At 30.5% G+C, this 19,868-nt stretch overlaps 1 protein-coding gene across 11 annotated transcripts in view; it reads right to left on the bottom strand.

Annotated features, from left to right (window-relative positions):
• The window catches only part of LOC145254910 (F-actin-uncapping protein LRRC16A-like), a 377,977-nt gene that overhangs the window by 161,811 nt on the left and 196,298 nt on the right, over positions 1-19,868 (bottom strand). For all 11 annotated transcript variants that reach the window (XM_080113852.1, XM_080113855.1, XM_080113853.1 and 8 more), the window contains exons 4-10: positions 19,073-19,132; positions 17,748-17,875; positions 13,476-13,644; positions 9,086-9,159; positions 6,695-6,770; positions 3,585-3,673; positions 11-105 (exon numbers count right to left, since the gene is read on the bottom strand). In XM_080113852.1, the coding sequence (XP_079969978.1) occupies positions 11-105; positions 3,585-3,673; positions 6,695-6,770; positions 9,086-9,159; positions 13,476-13,644; positions 17,748-17,875; positions 19,073-19,132 (691 nt within the window). The remainder of the gene's footprint in view (positions 1-10; positions 106-3,584; positions 3,674-6,694; positions 6,771-9,085; positions 9,160-13,475; positions 13,645-17,747; positions 17,876-19,072; positions 19,133-19,868) is intronic.

Genomic DNA, 19,868 nt, shown 5'->3' with positions numbered 1-19,868 from the left:
CTGTACTAACCTCGATCATCCAGGATATTGCAAGACATATCAACTTTGGCCAATTGGGTTCCGCTGTTTGAGAGTAAGGCAACAGATAGTTTTTGAACCAAATCTCTGAAAAAGAACAAAAATTTTTTAAACCTTCAATAACAAATTCATTATATAAGCATTTATTTATGACTTATAAGCAGAAAACATGAAAACACTTTGAATTGAGGTTAACTGAGACTTGGTTTACTGCACAAGTGCTGACCAAAGCTAAATATAGAACAATCATTCTTTGCCTGTATACTTTGAAAGATTTCCTTCGAAGATTTATTTTTTTAAACTTTTTTTTTTTTTTTAACATGGAAGTCATCACTTATGAAGGCCTAAAAGCCATTCGAAGATATGGGTTAATGAGTGTAAGGTGGTCAGTAAGACAACAGTGTAATGATTGGTAATGGTGGAAATTGGGTATAATTTGATTATTTAAGAAAATAGCTCAAGGAGAACTTGTTTACATTGGACTTAAAACGATGTTATAGTCAGCTCAAAAGCATTCCCACAGTACAGAGTTCCACAGATGGGCAGTTCTAAGAAAGAAACTTTGTAAATGCATGCTTAACTTTAGATACAGAGTGCAGGGGGAATTGTTGACAGTGGTTGTAGCTAGATGAGTATTTGTGAATATTTTGCGAGGGGTGGAGACAATAGATTGAAACTCAGTCAAGCAACAGCCATGAAAATAATGATAGAGTAGAGAAAGACTAGCAATGTCTCTTATGATTCAGCTGTTTTCTGTCAATAAGATTTTCAACCATTTGGTGGAGACAAAGTGATTAGATACCTGTTTTGAGTATTTATATATTTTTTATATATAATCTTACTTCTTTCAAATTGACTTGCTTTAAAAGGCCATTCAGGACACCCACCTAGTAATGTATGAAAGGGATTTCATTGAAACAAATACATTTCATAAATACATATTCCATTGTAAATACAACTCAGCAGCCAACATAGAATGAGGAAACTTTCTTATAAAAGAATATATATATATACTAGCAGAAGTACACGCCGTTGACAGTGTTCAAAAACAGCCTACAGAAAATGGACTGTGGTTGATGAAAGTATGATAGGTTATGAAAAGGAGGGGGGTTGTAAAGAGATAGGTTTTGATACTCCAAAATTTTACCCTAAGCAAAATATGATGAAAGTAAAGATAATTTTCTCCAAAATATATTTCTTTTATATCAACTTTGTTTCCATTCGTAGCCAAGAGTGACCAAAATATATATATAATAATATATATATACAAGAAATAAATCTTACCATAGTCGATAAAAGTTACTTTTATGGTAGAAAAGTTCATTGGTTTGTATTTTTAAGTAGTTTGTAAAAAAAAATTTTTTTTTTTTTTAATTCACGAACTGGTTTAAAAAAAAAAATCAAAATGGCAGCGATTTTGAAATGGAGAGCCCCATTTTCAATTTGAAGGAGGGACACCTGAGCATTCTGTGTTAACAATTTAAGAAAGTTCCCTCAATGTAAGGAATATTTATAAATATATTTTAATGTTTTCCGTTATTTTGGGCTTGAGAAATATTCGATTATGGCATGTGTAGTTTATATAAAAATTAATTTAAGTAGTTATCGCCTCAAATTTCATTTTAATTTCGGTTTACTGAAATTATTTCAAGTAAAGAGCATTAAAAACTATTTCAAAACAAAAAAAACATGAACTGAACTTTTATTGACTATGGTAACATTTATTTTTTGTATATTTATTTTTTCGGGTAGTCGTTTGTTGGCTTTTCTGCTAAACACTCTTACTAAATAATATCAACGAAATATCGAAAAACAAAGAAACGAAAACAGTTTTGAAAAATAATGAAGCTTTACTTACTTTAGTAAAATAATCCGAAACACCAAAATGGGATATTAAAAAAGTAAACAGGTAATTACTTTAGTTTTTTTAAAGCAAAGAATTGATATAAATATGAATAAGAAAATGGCGCCCTTTTCAAGCAGAACAGCTTCGTTTCAGTTTTACAGTATTGAACGGTGTAGTATTGCGCCGTCGGAGTCAGGGCTGTACTATTGTAATATAAAGAATACGCAGAAAGGGTTGTAATCAACTGAATTCCTTCTAGTACACTCACAAAAAAAGCTTAAACAGATATATAAATAAAAATAAAAAGGTTATGTAAATGTTTTTAAAAAGACACATAATCACATGAGGAGGATTTTTTCCTTCTTTTGACACGATAACAAGTAACGTTCTTATTTTTTATTATTTATCTATTTTCGAAAGAGTGCCACGTGCAAGTGGAGAAGGAAAAAAACAGAGTTATGCAAAATTTGTGTCGAGAATTGTCTAAAGTTCCGACTTTTTTTTTGGTTTTCACTTTAATAAAAACGTGAATTTATGAGGTGAATTTATTCGACACAATATGATTCAACTCAAAAAAATAAATAAAAGCTAACGTGAATTAAGATTAAAGTTAAGGTGTTATTGTGGACCCTCACCCCTTTTAAAAAACCTTGTTAAACTTTGTGACATATTTACATTCTATGGAGGTCAGGCGCGAACGAACACCCAATAATTTTATTATACCATATTTCTTCAAACTGAAACAATTATCAAAGTATACTTATGCAAATAGATATGAAAAGTCTTTAAAGTTTGTGCCATATTTCCATGGAGTACAGGCGCGAACGCAGACCCCACAATTTTATTATATCATCCCTATTTAAGTTGAAACATACTTATCAAAGTATTATGTACATCTATATCAAAAACCCTTGTAAACGTTTTTTTTTAATTTTTTATTTCCATACTTTGGGGGCCAGGCGCGGACGCAGACCCCACAAGTTTTATGAACCACCGTTCTGCCAGATCAAACATACTCATTCCTGATCCTCGATACATCTTCTATCATTATATGTAATCAGTTTTTTAAAATAGCCAACCATATAGGAGCCTATTCGTGACCAGACACACACGTTCAGCTTTATATTATATATATATATATATATATATATATATATATATATATGCATTGCATATGTGATGTAAGGCAAGGTTTAACTTCTTTCTGACAGATTTCTTTCATCATTGATTGATTTTTTTTGTGTTTTTTAACTTCATTTGTACATGTTCTGAATGTTTTAACCACTGTTTTTCTATTGAATTTTAATTTTGGTTATGGTAGTGATCATACCATGTATTTTCTAGGTCTGCTACTTTTGAAATGAATGGTTGTTCTTTCTACAGTGTAAATTATTGTCTATTGTAAGAAAGATAACTCAATGCTTCAAACTTCCAAGATTTTTGCTCTAATGTCTTAATTCCCATTAATCGCTTAAAAATGATATTTTTATGAAAAAAAAAAAAAACTACTTGATTTTTGAAATATGATATTTCTGCTTTATCATGCAGATGTTTTGTTAATTTTGCAAATTAAAATACAGGGAGAATTCCGGACAAATGTCAAAAGTTATAAAATGTAGGTAATGTCATTGAAAAGACAGGTCTATAATTACTAAAATAAATTGTTTATAATAAAGATAAAATAAAAAATAAAGACAAAAAAAATAATTAAATGACTCACGATTTTATCCCAGTGTTACTGACACTCAATTCTTCTAAAACAGAATTCTTCTTCATGACTTTCACAACTTCTGTAGCAACGTCATTTGTCTGCAAATTAAAACAAACAAAAAATATATCCTCAGAATTTTGTTTCACTTAAACGTTTGAAGAAAATAAATGCTTTATTCAATTAAATTTAAGTTTTTAAAACTTTTATTCACCCCAAACAAGGCAAACTGTCACAGTCATAATGGGCTACCGTTATTAGAAGCCAGATTTATAGTGAGGGGATTCAGTAGAAGATGCTTTCACATTACAAATAAATTTTTGCATGTTCATACAATTGGGAGAGCATTCCAAATGTAAGCCATCTCAGGAAAGGGGCTATTAAAGGTTTTCTGGCATCTGGGAACCTCTATAATAAAGGAGTTGGGTTTGCTGCTAGTCAGCTTGATCAAGAGTAGTTACTTGAAATAAGATCATATATATATATATATATATATATATATATATATATATATATATATATATGGTTCTCGTTTAGTCTTCCCCTATATTAAAAAAAAATCTGTATGACAAAACAAAAATATTGTATTCCAAAAATAAATCTCAATTATCAAGTAATTTTATTTTTTATAAAGAAAATTATTTTTAAGCAATTAATCAGAATTTGTATACATTACAAAATAAATCTATTAAGTATGAAATATTGTTATGTTATTTCCGTTTGTTTTTTGACATTTTTCAAAATGGCAGGCAAAACAATTGCTCCTCAGTTACTTATAAAATTTGATATTCTTATTTAAAAGATAAAACTTCTTAATTTACATAATTTATGGAATACGATATTTTTGTTTTATCATGGGTACATATATCATAAATTTTTCTTTAGTTTTGTTTTTTAATATATGTGAAATTCTAGACAAGAACCATATAACAGCATGCTATGATTATATATAAATATATATCTATATATATATAAATGAAATTCTTGGTTCGTTCGTTATTAATAGTTTAAATAACCATGGAAACGATTGCTTCTACATTTTGGTATAATATGTTTACTGTACCCATGCGAGTTTTTATATATTTCTTTTTAATTATAACATTATACTTAATTTTTCTTTAATAAATAGGTGGTTTTCTTTGTACCAATGTTGCCATTTTTTTTATTTGGAGACGTATATTTATTGTCACGTGACATCACTTAAAGGAACTTTTTTGTCTCCCCACGGCAGGCCGTGGTCTCACTTAATGTAAACAGAATGTGTTTAAAATATGAGTAAATTTTAAATAGATTTAATCATGTGATTATTGATAATGTAACCATGTGATTGAAATCTAAATTAACCATATCTGGTCGCTTTCCTCTCAAATATTCATCGAAAAATGATAGGTACGGGCAAAATGAATGCCGACGTTCAAAATGTATAAACATTTTGACCCCTCCCTTTATTTAAAAATTCACCAAAAATCAGGAAATTAACCAATTTTAATGAAAATTTCAGTAGTTATCAAATAATGATCGCGGGATATAATGAACTAATTATTTTTTATTTAAATCTTAATGAAAATGTATTTTGTTTAAACAAAAAGTACCTTTAAAGTTATGGTTTTCAGTAGTAAATAAAAAGCACAAGAATTTATTTTTGCTGTTATTATATAAATAAAGCATCATAATTTGTAACAATAAAAAAAATAATAATTTTTAGCGGAACATTACGAAAAAAGACCCTAAAGTTCGTATTAATGAATTCGATATAACTTGAAGAAAAATTAATTTCTCAAACTACCAATATTACCATTGAATAAAGCATTGTTTATTTAATATTTTCAAAAAAAAAAATTACAAGAGCAAAAATATTTCTTTTTTTTTTTTTTTTTAGATTACAGATTTCGCATAATTTTTATATGCAAGATTTTAATAATTTCCTTGCTCGCAAGAATGTGAAACTTTCGGTGTAACATAATTTTTATATAATATAAACCAATAATTAAAAAAACATTAATTTAAAAACAGGAACATAGAGAAATAATCAAATTAAAAAATGGTAAAATTTATACAAACATTTACAATAGAAATGTACGGATGCCCGTCTGAGTAAAAAAAAAAAAAAGAAACCCAGCACCCCTCCTTCCTTTTAATTACATGACATCATTCTCAGACAGCTTTTCGACTGTCTCAGATTTTGGGCCTCTGTATATTTCGTATTTCCAAAAGTACGGTTTGTTGTGCTTATGCGAATGGCAAAATCACTCAGTTGTGGGGCGAATTCAGCTATTTTTAGCACAAACCTGTTTTTTTTATTTCAGTCAATATCTTAGGACTTTACTAATTATCTTTGAAATAGACCCAGAAAACTAATTACTTTTTTTTTTTTTTTTTTAAATATTTTGTGTTTTATATATATATAAAGTACAATTGTTGAATTATTATATTCGTTTTTTTTTTGGGGGGGGGGGCAGAAAAAAAAGATGAAAACAGAGCGAAATTTAAGTTTCTGTTCCAAAACAACGCATACTCAGCAAGTTTTATCCTAAGTTAAAAACATCTAGATCTACTTACATTATATTAGAAACTGAGCGACCCATCAAAATCTGGTAGCTGAGTGTCAAATCTGCTTAAAATATTAAAAAAAAATTTAAAAAAATTAAAAAAAAATAGAACCTCTCCCAAACATACTGGCAATAATTTGGTTTCGTCCTTCCCTTGAGTGTTACCAATAAGGGGGATTGATTTACTAGGATTTGTATTAGAAGCTGAGCACTTATTAAAATTATTTAATTGTTGAATTTTTTGTATTTTGGTTAAATTTGTTAGTTTGCAATCGCTGATAGCCTACTCAAAAAATTGAACAAAAGACAATATTAAAAAGAATGGTACTCATGCAGAATTTATTATAGACTGGAGGATATATAATTGCCAAAAAACGTTTGATGATAAATAAACAGTTTAATGAGGTTTAATGGCAATATAACATTCTGGTGCAGAGCAAGGATGCGATAAGGATGGGGTAATGATGTAGGCGCAAAAGTCCCATAAGTGTACATATAGAAAATACAAGACAAAAAACAACAACAAAAAAAAAATATGCAAGAAAAAAGAAAAAGAAAACAATTGTAACTCACAAGTTTCACATTGTTGGCATTAATTCCAGTGAACCAAGAATTGTATTCTAGTGTTGATATAATTGGTAACCAATCTCTGAAAAGGAAGGGAGAATGGATCTCTATTATACTTGAGGATTAAGACATTTCCATATTTGCAAGTTGAAATAACTAAACATAAAAAATTTAGAAAGTACAAAAAATAAAATCATATCAGAAATCTAGAATATCCTTTTTGTCAATGATAATATTTTAATTTTTTAAGTTTATATCAATAAAGAAAATGAACCTGCTTTTTGCCCCTCCCCCGAAAATATTTATATTATTTATATGTAAAAAAAAAAAAAATTATTCTTATGTATGAATGAAATGTCTATCCATTATATTCACACAAACTATTGATTAGATTTTAACCAAAGTGGACATACATATATACTAACAACAGTTGACCTAGAAGGAAAACAATTTTTTTTTTAAACTAAAATTTTATATTTAGAAAGTTGTAACAATGCGGAAAAGATGTGTCAGCACTGGGAAAATTCAACAAAAAGATAAAATAAGATTATAATGGTGCCATGACCAGGATTGACTCTTTATTACTGCCACCAAAAGAATTACTTTTTCAATTTATAGATGATAGCAGTCGTCATATTTCAAGGCTGTACCTTATCAAAGGTGCCTAGGAAACGTCTGTACAATTGGATGTACAAGTTGTGTTCTAGTACATAGGAAAAGTAGATCAAATTTTAAATTCTAATATGTATTTGCTTTTTGTCCAGAATTCATTCTCTATTAAATTATTATTATACAAAAATAAAGAAAAATCTGTATGATACATGTACCCATGACAAAACGAAATAATACTACTCCAAACATTACATAAATTGATCAAGTAGTTTTATTTTTAAATCAAATTTTAGGAGTATGTAAGAAGTTCCTGCGATTTCTAAAAATATCTCAAGAAAAGGGGAGATAACACAATACTTCATACTTAATAGATTGATGTTGTAATTCCTATGAATTCCCCATAATAAATTAAAAATGATTTTCTTTATAAATGTGATTTTTGGAATATGATGTTTTCATGGGTATGTACATCATACAGATTTTTGTTTTTGTTTTTAATATAGGAGGAATTGTGGAAAGAATTAATTTGTTTATTTAATCTTTTTTATATTTGTTATATTTAATTTTAAATAAAAAAAAAAAAAGAAAATTATATAACTGTATGAAAATGAAAATAACTTCAAATTGTAAAAATATAACAATAAGTGACCAAGCTAGTGCAAGGTGGCCTTATAAGACATAATCACATTGACACACCGGTTCTCATCAGATCACCGAAGTTAAGCAACATTGAGCCTGGTCATTAATAAAATGGGTGACCAATTTAAGAATTACTGTATGTAGGAGAACGTCGACACCTCCCTGCAATAGTTGCAAAAAACCTAACATCATCATCTCCCCTAACAGGGATATACATGCGACTGGGGATCACTGGTGAATTTCATACTCTCATGGAACTTCCTTGTTCGGAGGAAGCCGGTTAAACCCAAATAGGGTTAGTGTCGTTTCACACACACAAGGTGGCCTTGCAGGTATGTGACGATATTGTCTAATTGAAAATAAAGAAAAAAGAAATCTACAAATTCATGAAATATAGTGAAAAGCCCAAAGTATAATTGTTTCCAGATACTCAAATAACAAGTGTGACCTTTGACCTAGCTGAGATTGAAGTCAGTGGACAGTGCAATGGACAAGGCTGTAAAAATGTTTTTAAGTCTGGGAGTGCAGACATCTGATTTGAAAAAGAGACAGAAAGAAAGAGTATAAGGTTAGGTCTCTGATTTGGGAAAGAGAAAAAAAGGGGAGGGGGGAACTGCAAAGATTATCAATATGAGCAACAGAAAAACATAATTTTGCTTCTGCTTGCCTGAGGAGTCCACATCCTTCTGGAATAGCTGCCAGATTTGGCGATGCTGTTGCCAACTAAAACTACCCAGAATTTGAGAACTAAAACAAAAAGCCAACTCAAAAACACTTAGATAGAAAGTACAATTATACATTCTCCCACCGCCGTCAACTCAATATTGATAACCTTTATTCAAATAATTATTTTTACATTTACAAAAAACTGTTGAATTCTTATTTATTTTTCTCGCTTCAAAATGACTTCTACTCCTCAATGATACAACTTTGATAACCAACACCAAAAGATTGCACTCACGATCTAGACAAACGTGAGGCAAGTGATAATCTGATGGAACAAAACTGTTCGACATCTGCAGCAACCATTTTGCAAGCCAGTAACAAGTGACGAGCCAGAACCAGAAATGGATGTCACCACAAAGAGGAGAAAAGAGATACTTAAGAAAAAAAAAAAAAATTAAAAAAATAAAAAAAGTCCCTCACCTGCTTTGCAAATGATCAAAGTCTTTTAGTCGAAGCTCCTTAGTGTCATGTGATAAGTATATTGTATCCACGTCCTTTAAAAGAAAAAAAAACAACAAAAAAAAACATAACTTGAAAAAATTGAAACAAGGATGGGGGTGGATTTCACTAAAAGTTTCCAAATTTAATAAAAATATAATTTTTATTTTTCATAAAGACATTACATAGTACTACTTAATTTTCCAATGTTGTCATTTTAACCTTACAAAATATTGCTTTCAAAGGATGTGGCTTGCTCAAATTTAAATTTACAAGCTAACCATGTGATGTACATCAACCAAATTTAACTTTAATAACACCGTCAACAAGATCAGAGACTTAACATCACCAATAAAATGAGGAGAAAAAAATAAAAACACATTACAAAATCTTCTATGATTAAGTTAGGACAGATTTCACCAACGGTCTAAGAAAAAATAAAAAAATGATTTTAATTTAATAAAAAAAATAAATTACAGCATTATTCAGCTTGCCAATATTTTTATTTTAATCTTTAAAAATTACATTTTTTAAAAAGAAAAATACATCAAAATACAGAGATCACTTTTAGAACAATTTTATTTACAATTTTCATAACGGTTTCTGTTATCAGAGTTTTAGCATTATATAGGTATTAGCATTTCTATTAAAACTTTTATCCCTTGCGTCACCCTCCTCAGTTTTCCTTTTTTCTACCCCCCTCTACCTGATGAAATTTGCGACATTTTAACTTTAATAACACTGTCAACAAATGAGTAATCTTTTCCAAATTTTAAATATTATTAATTCGGAGTAACAATGATAAAGAAAATAATCACTTTGTGAGTATTTGTTTTGTCATTTTTTAGTTTTAGCTGGATACAGAAACATACACAGACAACTGTCTTTTATATTGTAGATTAGTGTAGCTACCCGAAGTTGCCTGGGACCATAAAAAATACACAAAATAGAAAAGGTTAAAAAAATGTGTATTACATTTCTATATTAAAACTTCTCTTTTCCCCATTTTCAACATCCCAATCCCCCACCCTCTCTTTCACCTCCACCCAGCCTGAAAATAAAAATAATGTAAGTCGTTAACCTCTCCTCTATATAATTGATAACATTAGAAAAAGCTACTCCCCTGATGAAACTTGGCTCAATTGATCCCGAAAGAATGAGTAACTAAAAGAATTTTTTACATATTTTAGCTGAATATCACCACACACATATGCACACATACATTTACATACATTGATATAATAGATGTATAACTTAGAAATGATACACGATGAAACTAATCTGTAAAAGGATTAAAAAAATATATTGAATCATCCTCATCAGTTTAATATCTGTTTTACATGCTGACTTCCAAACTCTTTGGCTTTTATCCCTCCTTTCTCTCAAATCCATCCTTATAATTTCTTCCTATGTTTCCTATACCTTACTCAGCCAACTGGCCCTGCTATGTCAACTGTTCTTCATCTATTAAACTGGCCAACTGACCCTATGTCAACTGTTCTGAAACTGAAATGTGACTAATTTGCTTTGGAAATCATTTTCTTAATTGAGGAAAGATTTTTATAGGTCAGATGATCTTCCTAATGCCAACAGAGTGAGGTGATAGTGATCAGTGCTTTAATTGAGACATAATCTCAAGATTATTGCTGACCAAGATTAGAACACATTTGAACTTGTTTTTATTTCAGTATAGGGTCTGTTCAATTATCAACTAATACTGTCGGGAAGGATATAAACTGGCAGTTTCTTCCCGGCTATGATAAAGGGCAAATGTTATCTTCAATAAATAGTATACAAAGTATAGTTTGCAATGGAATTTGTATTTCAACATTAAAATAACACCATAATAGTTGAATTGGCATTAAACACATTAATCAGATAATGAATCATACTTGTCAAATATAAACCAAAAACAATTTTGTGTCAGCAGCACCAGATGAACGACCAGTTAAGAATAACAGGTATGTGTGAATACAACAACACCTTTCTGGAACCTCCCATCCTTCCAAAGAAAAAAAAACTCCTGCCCTAAACACGTCCTTAGCAAGTACTTCAATACCATTCATATTTGTTTTGATGTCCGTTTTAAATGCTGGATGACTTTTAGGATCTGATTTACAAACTACCCTATCTCTCATAACATTGTGGATAAAGTAATCAGTAAAATTCAGTTGTAAGTTACACTCTTCTGGAGATTGAAGGTTCAATCCTTCGTGCGGGCAACACTAAAAATACAATTGCAAAGTATTTAGCACTTATACCCAGTCATAATTGGTGAAACAAGAACATGTTACTTCCGCGGATTAAATAAAGGCTTCCGTTCGAAATTCTGTACAGATTCCCAAGTTTGACAAGATACACTAATTAAAATTTTGACAAAACCCAAACATGAAGAAATTTCTTGCAAACACCAAGTACCTCACGCAAATCTTTTATGTTAACAAAATGTGATCATTAATATCACATATCACTTTTTTGAAATATTTCAAAGACAAAAGATTTTGTTCAATTCAGATCTAATAAATCACTCTTGTCATGAGACATATAACAAATGGAACAGTTCAATCAAAACTGGGTTAACTTCAAGTAAACAAAAGACACAGCTCAACTGTCTGCATAATATTTGGAATGTTAATGATGTTCCTCCCTCATTGGGAAGATTAACATTCAGGCTTTTTTATGTCATAATAGACTGAACAGCAAACAAAGGAATTTTCTTCTTACACTGTAAATTGCAGGAATTCAGATTGTAATGAAACAGAATAGAATGTTATTAAACCATTGTTGGTTTTGTGAACATGAAAATACTTATTATAATGATTTTAGTGTCTGTGCGTTTATACTGGAATATTATTTAAAGAAGAATATTAAGATAAGTAAAACTAGTATTTATAGTTAATGAACAGATTACCCATCTTATCATCATTTGGTTTAAAAAATTTGTTTTACATACTAGCATATGTTAGATGGCTTTTAAAAATTTACTTCCAAACTGACCTATTTCTGGCCAAGTCTTTATATATACTACTTTTACCCAAAACCATCCTTATCACTTCTGTTTTCCTTGGCATTCTCCTATGAACTAACCCTGCTACCTCAATTGTGCTCTATCTACTAACCACAAACTCTCATATATTCTTTCAACGTGGCAATATCAGCTATTCTTTTGCACAGATATCTCTGTACTGTCGAGATTTAATCTTCCTCTGAAGTTATTAGAACAAAGCCTATCTTTATGACTCACATTACATATATTCTCATCTCATTTCTCTCTATGCAATGCATGACCTCAATCCTAAGTGACTAGGTTTCATACTGCATACACATCTTTGATAGACTCTTCTCTTTGTTGGTAGTGATAACTCTCTGGTGGTTAATACAGGGTGGCATGATAAAATTCTTGCCTTAGAAAAGATGATATGATTCCATTTCCATTTGATGAAAACCAGTTTTCTTTTTTTGTTGCAGTCCATCTTCTAGTTGGTCAGTTGTGTACAAATTCAACGAGCCTTCTATCATGTTTGAAAGTGACACAATGTTCAATGAGTGAGATTGGAGATGCGCCGCTGTACAACTCATGCTCTCTACCGATCCAAGTTATGACAACAGGACCGTTGCCAGCACCCTCAAAATGCAGCCACGGTTATGGTCTTTGGTGTGGTTTCAAGTGAGGGCCACATCATGCCACCTCACATCTTCGAAGTCAACTTGAAAGTTAATACCAACGTGTATCTGAATATGCTGAAGAGTGTAGCGATCCCCTGGTGCAATCAGATGGCCGCTGGCAGACCTTGAGTGTGGCAGCAGGACTTGGCGCCAGCCCACAAATCCAAAGAGACCCGGGCTTGGTTTCAGAAGGAGTGTAACAACTTTGTTAGTTTCTGTCACTGCCCTCCCTCCTCCCCTGACCTGAACCTGCTGGACTACTTTGTTTGGTCATAGGTCAGCGCATTTCAGATGAAAACATTATGTACTTACATGTCATGTAAATATTAGTATGAATGCTGAAAAATGATCAATTAGATAAATGATTGCAATTAAAAATAGAATTTGAATTACCAAGTTTTATCACGTTTAATATGGAAGAATGTACAACCAATTCAGTATAATGAACAAGGGAGATAACCATAGACTTAAAGGGTCCACCATTTTTAAGCAGAACATAATTGTGGATGATTTTTTTATATTAAAAATACATCTAGCACATCTTTTACTAGATCATTTTTTTGTAATTTATACTAATTCCGACATGACATGCAACAATGTTTTCACCTGAAATGCATTGGTTTAAAAGATCACCAATCTACACAAGCAACTTCCAGTTTATAGAAACAAAAATCCATTGACACAATAAAGAGAAATCATTACTAACCCAAGCCACATCATCTCGGTACGGTAAGTGGTGATAATCACACATGCATGCATACATGTTAGAAAATCCGCCGCATGGGCCGGGATCTTTTTTCTCTTTATCTTTAATCATGTCTTGCATCAACTTGAGGCGCTCTTGGGGGTGAACATCAATTTTCTTTATTAGACGGCTGAAATAAAAATCAAAAGAAATCTTAAATAAGTAATGTAAATTTACTGTTATCACCTTAACTATATACTATACTATATATATACTATAACACTTGCATCATTATAACATCATTCCATAACCTAAGTCTTGATGAAAAAAACAAAACTTTGCCCTTGTGTGGAGGAAAATAAATAGGGACTTACTGAAATACACTTTTTTAAAAAAAATTTAAAAAAGAAAATTATCTCCCCTTTTTATACTTTCTTGTCAGGAGCAAGTGAATGATGAAGGTTGTTAATGTCATAACTTTTTTTTATTGCAATGGTGCTAATCATATAATTAATCAGGGCTCTTTGGACAAATTTATCTTTAGTTGACCTTTGACAACTAAAGATTTTCGTTTGCAAGCCAAATAGGAAAGTTAATAGCCAAACCCACATGATTTTTGGAATATGACATCTTTGTTCTGTGATGATTATGTACATAAAGTTTTTCTATATTTTTTTAATAAGTAATTCTAAATATACAACAAATTTTATGTTGATACTTGAAAGTATAAACATTCTAATTTGTTCAGATGTTTTTCTTTTAAACAGCCTTCGTTTAAAAACAAAACAAAAAGAGTATATTATTCTATGAAACTTTTATTGTTTAAATAATTTAACTTTGTTCATTTAAAAAAAAAAAAAAACGAAAGTTGAAAAGATATTTTTCACTCAGTAGTGAGCGTTGGAAGATTGTCCGTGGAAGAAACACAATCGCTAAGAGATAAGTATTTCATTATTTCTAGTCACCACTTTGAAATAGTCACCTATAAACATATAATAAACATACTCACAATGTAGAGCCCTGTTAATTGAAATTTAAAAAGTGTGTAGTTGTGTGTATACAACATACTCTGTCACACTACAATCCATTTCATGCCTTCGATGCAATCAGATCATAAATTCAAGGTTCAGATTGTTCAACCAATTTATATACTCTATGAACATGTATATTTATTCAACGTTTCATATATTTTAAAGAATACACTTTGGTATTAACTCTTCAGCACAGAGAGGAACTGGTAAAACCTTCCTAATTAAATTGATTTTAGCAGCCATTTGATCATAAAATGACATAGCTTTAGCTCTTGCTTCATCCAGAATAGCTGTGACTTTACTACCAGTTGGAAGAACTGCTCATTCTGCTTTGAAAACATTCAATTTATCAAAGCTCCCATGTAGCAATATCTCCGAAACATCCAGTATGGGAAAAACATTGTAGAAATGCAAACTTATTGTTTGGTATGAATTCACAATGGCACGCAAAAAAAATCACTTGAGGCTCTTGATTGATCCTTGCAAGATTTACATGGCAATGCCAGACTATTAACTCAAAATATGCATGTCCAGCTGCAGAACGATCAATCCGCAGAGATATTTTTGCATTAATTATTGGAAATTGTGAACGGAAAAGTGCCGGCTAATCAGAGTTCAGGGTGAATTTTGTTGCCTTATAACTTCTGTAAGTTACCTCAAAAGGAGTTAGTAAAAAAGATTTTTCCAGATATTTAAATTAATTATAAGAATTCCAGTTGGCTGAGTGAACGAGCCATTCTTGCAACTCAAAACAAAGTTGTCCATGAACTTAATGATATTATTCAACTTAAAATTCCAAGTAATGTAGTCACATACAAATCTGTTAACTGTCGTGGAAGCAGACAAAACGGTTAATTATCCAACAGAGTTTTTGAATTCACTAGATTTGCCAGGGATGCCACTGCATGTACTGCAATTGAAAATTAGCACACCATTTATCATCTTGCGAAATATCAACCAGCCTGGCATGCGACTTGCAGTAAAAAAAACAAAAAACCTAATGAACATCATAAAAGCAATAATCTTGACAGAGCCTTTCAAAGGTGAAGATGTCCTTATTCCATCGGATATGCCATTTCAATTTAGGAGATTGGAATTCCCAATTCGATTGTCATTTGCAATCACCATCAACAAAGCTCAACAACAATTTTTACAATTGTGTGGCTTACATCTACACACTGACCGTTTCTCACATGGGCAATTGTATGTTGCATATTCTATAGTTGCTAAACCAGAAAATCTTTATATCTGCTCAGAAAATGGAACAACAAAACGTTGTGTATCCACAAGTACTGAGAAATTAAGCATATAAGAAACATGCGTTTATTTTTTATTTTTTCCATTTCATCAAATTGGGCCATAGCAACGTGTGACAGGGTAAAGTTAGTGTATGTATACATACATACATACATACATATGGGAGTGGAGCATAAAATGAAACTTAAGACAAGAAAATAAATATAAGTATATATGAATTTGTCAGTTCAATAAGGAGAAGCATTAATGGAAAGAGGAATTATAAACGCTCCTTATACCTAGGCATGCATATGTATATAAAACTATAAATCTTCTGTAAAGAATAGATTTCTCAGACTATTGATAGTATAATAAAAATATATAAAAATAGAAAGAACACATGTAGTGCTAGAATTTCTTATACTGCCAGTGCACAACCTTCAATTGCATCTGCATTACTCTAGTTCAGTAGAAAGAAGTCCATGATTATTAGAAACAATATTGGTTCAGCTATTTTTATTTTTTGAGTTTTCTATCTTAACTAATTTGTACAATCATGGTTTAACAATCTATCCAACTATTTAATCCATAGATGATATAGGGATTCATACCTTTTCCAACAGCGTTAGTGAAAGTGATCCAATAGCTCCGACAAAACTCAAACCCGACATGCTGAGCTTATTGTCTGTGCATGTAACCAGTACATCACTTGTGAATATATACTTTAATTTCTTTTTATTAGGGAGTCACCACTTATCAAGGCCTAGACGTCATTTGAGAATAAGTTTTGATGCATGTAAAGTGGTCAGTGTGAAAACAGTATAATGATCAGTAGTGGTGGAAATAGGGTAGAATTTAATAATTTAGAGGGACAGCTATACAAGAACTTGTTTACATTCAATTTCAAAATGACCATGTTGTAGCCAGCTGGAAAGCAGACCAGCGGTATACAGTTTCACAGGGGGGTAATTCTAGAAAAAAAAAGTTTTTTTTAATGAAATTTGCATTTAGATTTAAGTATAGATAGAGAGTAAGAGAAATTGTTGACAGTGGTTGCAGTTAGATGAGTGTTGTGAATGTTTTGTAGGGGAATTGATAGAGTGATAATTATCCAAAGTCAGGACTGATAGTCAGCAATACACTTAGGAATTCTTTTCACTGCACCCAGTCATTAACCATTTTATTATAATAGCGTAAATATTCAAATGGTGAATAATGACTTTGGAAATAATGACAATAATACCATTAAGTTTTTCCTTTGTTTATAAAATGGCCAATAATATTTCTCATCTATTAAAAGAGTAACAGAACAACAAACCAAATAAGGCAAAAATGTTTCAATAAAACTATTATAGATTATATTTTAATGGGATATTTTAAATACAAAGATGTAAATATGATGTAAATTCACAGATGCTTATTACAGAGTAGTGCCTAAATCACTTAATAGTGCATAAATTGTTTTACCATTTTAAAATAAAATACCTTTTTTGTATTAATCTTTTTTATTACATAGTTTAAAGATTGGAATTTTATTTTGATCTATGTATGAAAATAAAAAATAATTTATTGAAAAAAAAATTTTTATTTTAAAATGGTATACTGATTTATGTGGTGACTTATACGCCACCCTGTATAATGGAGAAATAGTGAAAAATATCATCTTTAGTACTTTTAAAATATCACCTTTAGTATTTTTTAATGCTGGGAGCCATTTTCCAAAACAACATTTTTTTTTTGTAAACAAATTCTAAAAACAGTAGTTCTAGTTAATCCATAATTGGGTAAAATTAAAGAATTCATATCCTTCTTGGCTATTATTATGTTCAACATATTTGATTCCTAGCTATTACTTTTAAATAATATTCTTTTTGAAAGAAAAAAGTTGGCAGAAAATTTAGATTGTGGTATTAACACAGATCAGCAACTTGGATTTTTCAAAAATGTTTTTAATTCGGAGGAAAATACAAATACATTGAATTACAAAAAATAAGATTGAAAAAGCAAAGGAAAAAAGAATACTTACTCTAATGAAACACCAGGAAAAATACTTTTTAAGGAAACACCAATGTGAGTAATTATGAAATTAACTTGTTCAACGTCAGTTTCTAATGAGACAAAATGGTAGGTTTTGCCCTCAATCGTTAGAGACAACTGGGAAAAAAAAAAAAAAAAAAAAGGAAATATTTATTGTTGACAAAATTTGTATGAGACACAGATTTAGAATTCAAGGAATGAAAAACAATAATAAAATAGAAACACTTTAAGAGCACAAATCAATGACAAAACATTTTTCTGCCATATCTGTTTTGGGGGATGAAAAAATATGTGGTGGACATGATGAGCTTGAGAAGTGGAAATAATTACGATTTACCTTCTCACCATTATAAAAGAGCCTGTCTTTGTCTAGCATGCAGAACCTCGATGCAATAAAAAAACAAACAAGTTCCATAACCTGAATCTTCATATGCATCGACCCAGTGTGATCGGCATGTTTTGCGATCCATAAAAAGACAGGCTTAACGGAATTCGACAGAAGGTATTTCAGAATTCAAAGGCCTAAATTCATTGAGTGAAAATGATCAGCATTGAAAACAGTGTTGTTATGGTCCAGTGATAGATATACACTATTCAATAATTCAAATTGCTTAAAATATCTCAATAATGGCATACATTTCCCCTCTTTAAGACCATAAGTGTTTTGTCACATTTTTTTTACTACCTATTCAGTAAAAAATGTTATACTTTTGTTACAACACAAGATTAAGCAATTAAATTTTCGATATAAATGTATTTTTCTGTGAAGAATCAGAATATACCACTGAAAATCTATTAGAAAATGTTAGAATTTAAAGTGGGAGATCAGTTTTGCATATAAATGTGATAAAATTAACTTCATTTCCAGGTCATTCTACTGTTTTAGGACCGTTAACTATTTTTATGAGATAAATCCTGTACATTTTTTGAGGAAGAAGTATCTATTTTTGTTTCTTTAGACGATTATGTGAGGTTTCAGAAGGGTTTTGTTAAAGAGGCTTGCCATTCGGATTTAGCGTTAGTCGCAGAATTAAGAATTTTTTTAGAAAGGGGACAACTTGCCACTCATACCTACAGTAAAGATATTTTTAGAAGATAACTTGTCATTCAGATTGAGGGTTAGTGGTACAGTAAAGAGGATGCTCTAACTAGAACTGGAAATGGAGCCTTCTTGAGCTGAAGTCTACAAGATTAAATTCCAAAGGAGACAGAAGAAAATGGGGGACAAACGTGAAGTAACTATATTCCAATTGGAGCAAACAAAAATATGGAAATAGACAGATTTCATGAAATTATAAACAGATTATAACTTACCTGATTTGATTTGGAACTTTCTATGGCCAAAATATCAATGTAATGGAATGAATTTTCTATCTGGAATGAGAAAAAGAAAACAAAATAAGAAATGAATGATCAAAGTTTATAAAAAGTTTAATTTGCAAAATATATTTGCTTTTACTGTTGCTTATATACTCAACTATAATAATAGGATTTATGAAAAAATTTGTTTTTGTATACTTGTCTTGCCCCTCAAATTCATTATTCTATGTGACATACAATGCCATTTCATCCAAAAGGATACGCAGAATGTTCGCATCATTTAGATCATTTGTACTAATAATTTAATAAACAAAAATATGAAAATTGAATTTAACTTAAAAATACTATTATAAAAATATCGCAGTAAGAGATGCACAAGGACCAAAAACAAAAAAACAAAAAACAAAAAAAAACTTCCCAACAACCTCAATAACTTCACCATCCATTTATACTTGTATTATTTGGATTATTCAAACTACTGTTCTCATCTTGAATGTTATTCGCATAATGTTTTGACCTATGTAACATCAGACCTTTAGATGTACCTTATCGAACTCTGGAATTTTTCTGTTAAACAGAACCCTTTATTTAATCTATGAGAATAGAAAGCTGTCATTTCCTCAGCCATGACTGAGTAGCAGTCTTAATTCAGAATTGTATTCTTTGTATCACTCGCACTGATGATTGAACCTTCAATTTCCAGAAGAGTGTCACAACTGAAAACATAGTACTTTATCCGTTATGCCATGGATTATGATTAACAGAACAAGAGCATGCTACTCCTGTGGAT

Source organism: Euprymna scolopes, chromosome 30 (assembly GCF_053919585.1).
Source record: "Euprymna scolopes isolate OS-2025 chromosome 30, ASM5391958v1, whole genome shotgun sequence".
In the NCBI taxonomy this organism is placed as follows: domain Eukaryota; kingdom Metazoa; phylum Mollusca; class Cephalopoda; order Sepiida; family Sepiolidae; genus Euprymna; species Euprymna scolopes.
The sequence above is the reverse complement of the archived record's forward strand: the minus strand, read 5'-3'. Positions and strand labels throughout refer to the sequence as shown.